We start from the raw sequence: 7,192 nt of genomic DNA, 5'->3' as shown, positions 1-7,192 counted from the left end.
CACATTAGATACAAATGGTTTGATATCAGATTTTTTTTTTAACCTATACATTGCAAAGAGGATACCCATGTGGGAGGTTTGGTGCAGAGAATGAAATAATCCATTTACAGGTTAGTTCTCTGACTTCACCTTCTCATTACACAAGCAATATTTTTAATATAATTTGTTTTAAATGTTACATTATCTCAAGAAAAATACTTTTTAAAATCATATAATTTCTTTTTGTTTTTTTAACCAGAACATGAATGTCGTTTGGAAGAACTTTAAAATTTGTAGGTTTTTCACCACAGATAGATACCTAGGTCACATAGCCTGATCAAAGTGCCCGACCCCTCACGTAAGGCAGTCCATGCCTGCTGCACAGTGCAACAACGAACATTAGAAAATGGAGTTTAAATATAAACCCCTTGAAGCCTGGAATGAAGGAGTCATAAAAATACTTCAATTAGCCATTAACCTTTAAAATGGCAATCATTTTACTAAACAAAGTAACTTTTCCACTACTAGTGGTATAACTTCAAGTACTAATTTAATGATATAATTTTTAAAAATTATTTCTTTGAAATAATATTCCTATAGTCAGAAAAAATACACCAGATTTGTAACTGATTTAGTGTAAACAAAAACCATACTTTTGGATATGTACATGGACTAGTCTGCCCAGAGTTAAAGGGTGACTTGGGGTTTCAGTAAATAGTTTTCTAGCATCATTAAATTTATTGGAAATATATTTCAATCATAACTCTACAATAGATTAATTTACCACCTTCCATTTGCCCTTACATTGATCGGGCTTTAAAGTATTCTTGCTCCCTACCTCTCACTCACTCTTCTTCCATTAGGTAGTGTTATCCTTCATTAAACACTGGCCGTTTCTTGCTCTAATCAGGCTAAATACAGGTGAGAATTCCTTAAAATACAAGCATATTCTTAGCAGAATATGCTCCCCCTTCCCGACTTGGACTTTGATTGTTACTAGCTTCATTTTTGTTTTCTCGGTCAGAAGAGTGAGAGGTATGTAGATAAATAACCTTACGGTGGAACGGAGCTGGATTGTTAAAATATACTACTGTTCCTGGTCCTTTATAATTTAATCCCTTCCCTCCCCAAACCTAAAAATAAATAAAATATCTCCAGACCATTCATATCTATATGGACAGGTAACAAATGCATGCATTCATCCCAATCCACTGACAGGAACTCCAGGTAGACAGAAACTCCAATATGAATACGAAACTACGACTGGTTGTCATCTTCTGCAAAGTCCCAGTTTATGATGTTCAAACAAGAAAACTTCTGGAAAACCCAAACTGGTCACTACAAGATATTTTGCACTTGCAGGGCTGAAACTGCTCTTGCTTGTATATCAGAGTTCCTAATGCAAAAAGACACTGTAGTCTTCCTCAAAAAAAGAAAAAAAAAGAAAAAAAGGAGAGGAAAAAAAATAACAATCACACTGACCAGTAGTTACTGGGCCACCAAACTAACACTGGCTTGAGGTTACTATGTGTTCACTGTTCTTGGATGTTCCCAGATTTTGGACTGAAGCTGCCAGAGATGTTAATGGGTACTTGAGTTTTGAACACTGCAGAATGCGCATGTGCTTATGGAGGAACAGAAGCACAGTACACGACTGGTCTGAAGATAAGCAAAATTGTCATTTTTGCAGACTGTGGCACGTTTCTCAGGTTGAGAGGAGAATAAGCCAGAAGAACAAGTGCTTTTCTATCTATTAAAGTATATTCATGATGGCATTGTACAATTGAGTGAGCACCACAAAGTGGACAGGAAGGCAGGAGCTGCGATCCTGAGTGGCAGGGTTACATGTAAGCCAGGACAGTGCATTGTACTGCTCCAAAACGAACCTGCAGAAGAGAAATGCAGAGAGAAAAATGAAACTGGAATTGTTTACTCCTTCTTCCTTTTCTTTTCTAAAGCATATAAACTTATCACTGATTTCTCTTGGGGATGGTCTGTGATGACAACTGCCTGGTTCTACCACTACTGTTGGCCCAGTAGCAAACTCACCAAAAGCTTTGTGCGGAACATGAGTTTTGTCATCAGAATACTTGAATTTGACCCAAACTGTTTGAATTCACACACAGGAGAGATTATAGAATAGAGCAAGTCAGGCTGGAAGGGACCTCCGAAGGTCTTTTAGTCCAATCCTATGTTCAAAAGAAGTCTAATGAGATCAGATTGCTCAGGAACTTGTCCAGTAGAGTTTTAACACCTATATGGAAGGGGATTCCACAACCTTTCTGGCCAATCTGCTCCAGTATTTTATCAGTCTTACTGTAAACTAATTTTTCTTCATGTCTAATTAGAATTTCCCAAGTTTTATCTGTGTCCTTCGCCTCTTGTCCAATTGTTGTGCATCTAAGAGCAACATCCTTTTACTCAAAACAGAGGCAGGGGTTAACAGTACTACCTCTGAGCAAATGAAATAGCTCAGGCCTCTGTCCAGGGTGACAAACAGGATATTTACAGAATCCCAGAATGGTTGAGGCTGGAAGGGACCTCTAGAGATCACCCCCTGCTCCACCTAGAGGGACACCTACAGCACAGGGTGGCATCCAGGCAGGTTTTGAAGATCTCCAGAGAAGAAGTCTCCACAACCTGTCTGGACAGCCTGTTCCAGGGCTCTGTCACCCTTTGGTGGTCTTACATTTACCACCAATTTGAGTTGGATGAGATTATTCTTAATGGTTCCTACTGATACTCTATATCCATTGTGGTCTCATGTCCCACTCTCTATGCTGTCTCATAAAAACTTTTTTTTTCTGGTGTAGAACAGCCCCAATAGATGGGATGAAGGCAAACACGCTTCTACCAATCTTCTACAGCAGGGCAAGTTCACAACACTGTATTACTTCAGGAAGAATCTCCTTTATATTCTAAGTAATTTTCCTAATTCCTGGAAGAGTGGCTATGAGGAGAATGTCTCTGTTTCCTTCTAGAATCCCTTTTGCTTCGGTGAGCATTTATTTACTTCACCCACTTCCCACTTACCCCTTCCCTTTTATTTTTATTTATTTATTTATTTATTTATTTAGCCACACAGGTAAGACACAGTACAAGTGTAAAGTGCTGTGTTCCCATATCCTTTCAGAGAAAAATCAGAACCTGAAAGGTGTTCCTACCTCAAGACATCTGATGTGGTTTTAGAGTCCAGGGGGTGTGGAACACGCTGAGAATTTCTGGCAGGTAAAAGTTCATCTGTCTGCGCTACAGAGATATGGTGATGCAGTGAGGCCTTTGAAACGAGAGAATAACAACCCAAGTTAACTCTTGACAGGGTAACTGTATCTGAAGATCCACAGTAAACAAGTACAGGAGAGTTTGACATGCTGGTAAGCTGAACTGAGAATTCTCTTTCAACCAACCACGGCCAAGCCCATTCTGAAGTTCTGAAATTTGTTATATTTACTAGGGGAAGAAATGATGAGGGGAACACTTTGAGGAACGTGGCAGTGGTTCCCATGACATTTCAGTAATGAAACATTCTGATTCTTCAGGCTCTGCAGTTGGAGACCCATCACAGCGAACCATAGAGGTACAGGAGGGCCAGCCAGACTTCTTGCACTCCTTGGTGCTCTTTCTGAACATCTCATCTTTCTTCTGCAGCAAGGCCTATGCATTAGGTTACGCAGAGGGAGGAAGGGGATTTCACGTTGATCCTGCGCAGGGACAGAGCCAACTGCACAACCCTTTCAAGTGAGCAGCCCCTGAGACCTCAGAGCCTGCCCGGGCAAGACCTCCGGGTTAACCCCCACAACCATGGCCTACCCCCACAACCATGGCCTGCACATCACAGAGTCACAGAATTGTTAAGGTTGGAAGGGACCTCTAGAGCTCATCTAATCCAACCTCCCTGCACACGCAGGGTCACCTAGAGCATGTGGCACAGGACTGTGTCCAGGTTTGGAAGATCTCCAGAGAAGGAGACTCCACAACCTCTCTGGGCAGCCTGTGCCAGGGCACTGTCATCCTCACTGTCAAGAAATGTTTCCTTAAGTCAGAGGCCCGATGGCTCAAAAAGCAGTGATCCATGTCATGCTTTAACCTATGCATCTCATAGGCCATGCAAGCTTTCTAATTCTGTGCCATGCAGCACAGGCAGACAGCACCACTGCTCTCTGCACATTGTACGAGGCACTGCATGCAATCAGCCCTTTGCTCTTATTAAAAAATGGCCAAATCAAACCAGAATGTTTCAAATCAGATTAATCAGCCTAGATCTGAAAGTAATTTTGTTGGGGCAGGGGCAGGGTGGTGGGGTGGTGGCGCCTTCTCTTCAGTGCAAATCTAGTATAAGCTTATGGAAGGAATTCACAGAGTTGCCTGGAGCTCTGCTGACTATGCTTTTACCTCTGGAAATGAACCTTTCTATTTGTATTACCCCTTCACAAAAACGTAGCTTAAGTTTAGGATAATGCTTCATCTCTAGCTCTATAAACAGGGTGCCTTGCATTTCACCTTATTAAGATCCCCATTTAGCAGGTTTATGTATTCAGGAAATGTTTTCATGAAAAAGTGGAGGGCATAAGGAATAAGGAAGGTGACCTCATGTAGCTGGTACTTCAGTACTGAGCTGGTGGAGGTGGAATAGTGAATATAAAGCCTTGCTGACTTGAAGGAGTCCTTCTTAAATGATCAACTGTAAAATGCCTTTTCTTGCATAAGGAAAGAATTGAGAAATCTACTTTGATAATATCCTGGTAGAAGCTAGAAGACTACATGATACTTTTAAAAAGTGTTTAACATTTGCTAATTAAACTGTAAATTCATAAATAAAGTGGCAATGTCTTAACTATTTGATATGTTGCTTGTTCAGCTATTTACGTGGGGCCTGTCAGGGCATATTTCTCACCTACTTTCCTTACTCATTAGCTCATATCCTTTTGATTAATGCAAATCAGAAGCTGCATGTCTCTATAGGAGACAGTGAATTGCTGGTAGCTGAACCAGTTATGCTGTGCACCTTTTGCAAGTGCTTGGAAGCTTCCAGAATGGAAGGTATTGCATCTGCTCTGATGTTGCAAACTGTCTTTCTCACTTCTACTTCTAGGGATATAGGATTGGAGAGAGAATGCTTTAACTGGAGGTGCTGTTTTTGTAATTTTAAATGCATGTGTCCATCCACTGGACTATGGCAAAATAGGAGCTATGTCCCTCTGGCCTTAGAAAGCAATAGCCGGGACGTTTCCTCAGTGCTGCCCATTTTGCATACTTTGACAACTGCATACTTAGAAGCTGCTAAATTTTATTCTGTTTCAGAATGTAGGAACAGAGAGTAAATATTAATAGCCAGCTATCTAACTTCAAATCTAGAATTATATTTCCATTCCCAATACTGTCAACTGAGATAACATGCAAAGCTAAAATTTTCATGGAAAATTCACAGAAGATGAATAAAATTCCTCCTCCCTTTGCCCTGTTGCAGAATACTAGCACAGACCTTCAAGAAGAGGGGACACTGGTTTTGTGCCTGAGGACAAGATGACCAGAACCACTGTGGAAGATTCTCAGCTTTGGCAGTTGACACAAAGTACCCAAGAGCAAGGGGCTGCTGCTTCAGTTCTTCAGGGGCTTCTCTAGAGAGAAGACGTTCCCCTTGGCTCTGGAGAAAGAGTCAAAAAGCCATTTGTTGTTTAATGCCATCACATTCCCCCCAATAACATTCATTTTCTTTACTAATCACTCAGGCTTGAATGCAGTTTTGTGTCATTATTAATGAGCATACTTCAGTCTCAGGCTGTGCCACGCTTTCCCTTTATTCTGAAATCTTAGTCAAAGTTGTTTGATCCTCTCATTTATCCCTTGCAGTTTGGTTTCTCAGGTGTATGTTCCAAAATCACTGTGAGTTCCTTAGCAAGTGTTAAACTCTTAAATTGAAGTGAGTTAATAGAAATTTTGAAGCTACAGAGCAACTTAAGAGCAACTTAAAGGTACTAAGCTCTAGCTATGAACCTGAATAGCTTAATGTGGGCAAGGAGAATACAGCAGTGCTGATTTTAAGTTTTTATTGCCTCAGTGAGTTTATGGCCCTACTGGCTTTCCCCATACTGAAAAAAAATCACCAAGTTGCACTGCAGATGTTCCTGACTTGAGCTAATGAAAGAACATGCTACAGACACTCAGCTGTGCAAGAACAACACCTGCTTCATCATAGTATTAGCTACTTTTATACCTAAATAAGAAAAAAAATTGTGATTTATATTCCTTACTGTGAGAATAACTTGGACAGAAGATACTGTTTTATACATGCAGACGCCCAATGTGGGGGAAAAAGCAACAGCCATTTCTGCTTTTCTAGTTATATCAGTTATTAATTTAAATACAGGGTTCTTTTAGAATTACTTATTCATGTTCTCATATTTAGGACAAAGTTATTTGGAGGGGAGAGAGTGGAAAAACAAGAAAATATCTTCAGAACTAGTTTTATCAGACATTAGGTTGCTGTCTGTTTGGCATATACATGTTTTTATTTCTGTGGACTAAAACCAAGCTAGATGAATGTTCTGCACACCAGGCTGTTGTGCAGGAATGCTTCATCAGAGTTTATCTCCCAATGTTTATAAAAAATGTTTTACACGTCATGGACCACACTGACAAACTCAGAAGGATTGCCTTGGGTACCAGAAGGACTGACTGCCATTCCCTTCTGAAGTACCATTTTATATTACATGAATTGTTTTTTTTTGTAAACACTCTTCATGATTTTGCTTTTACATTTTATTTCTTAGAGGAAAAAAAAAATACTTGCAAAGAAGTCTAGACTGAAACTTAACCAGGAAGACTTGGGGCAGGCTGTCCATTTAAGCCACATACATCTTTTAAGCCATCAGGAAAAAAGGGTTCTGTTGACAAGAAACAGTCTTAATTGCAGAAGCATCAGTGCTAGTCCTTGGCAAGCCTGTCTCCTGCTGCTTTTATAAAACCAAAAATTACACAGCAATTACTAGGCCCTTGTTAACGGTTAAACTGAATTACTGTGACAGGTTCATCTAGAAATAGCTTGTCCAGGTCTCTAAGTTCTTTGGTCACTAACCTTTCGGTACTGTTCTTAAGGCATTTGGATAGAGTTCCACTGAGAATAAGTTGTATAACACATTTTTCTAAAAGTGGTTCAGAACAGAGACTGTTTAATCAATTAAATATGAGAGGGAAATTGTCATGAGTGCTTTGT

At 40.0% G+C, this 7,192-nt stretch overlaps 1 protein-coding gene across 1 annotated transcript in view; it reads right to left on the bottom strand.

The window, feature by feature from the left end:
* Nucleotides 1-541: 541 nt before the first annotated feature.
* Nucleotides 542-7,192, bottom strand: part of MED13L (mediator complex subunit 13L) — a 177,858-nt gene continuing 171,207 nt past the window's right edge. Inside the window, exons 29-31 of the mRNA XM_088535278.1 lie at nucleotides 5,462-5,623; nucleotides 3,144-3,256; nucleotides 542-1,865 (exon numbers count right to left, since the gene is read on the bottom strand). Of these exons, the coding sequence (XP_088391404.1) occupies nucleotides 1,733-1,865; nucleotides 3,144-3,256; nucleotides 5,462-5,623 (408 nt within the window). The 3' untranslated portion in view covers nucleotides 542-1,732. The remainder of the gene's footprint in view (nucleotides 1,866-3,143; nucleotides 3,257-5,461; nucleotides 5,624-7,192) is intronic.

The sequence above is a fragment of the Tinamus guttatus genome, unplaced genomic scaffold (assembly GCF_059628265.1).
Source record: "Tinamus guttatus ecotype Peru unplaced genomic scaffold, ASM5962826v1 Tinamus_guttatus_pri_ptg000628l, whole genome shotgun sequence".
NCBI classification, from domain to species: domain Eukaryota; kingdom Metazoa; phylum Chordata; class Aves; order Tinamiformes; family Tinamidae; genus Tinamus; species Tinamus guttatus.
The sequence above is the reverse complement of the archived record's forward strand: the minus strand, read 5'-3'. Positions and strand labels throughout refer to the sequence as shown.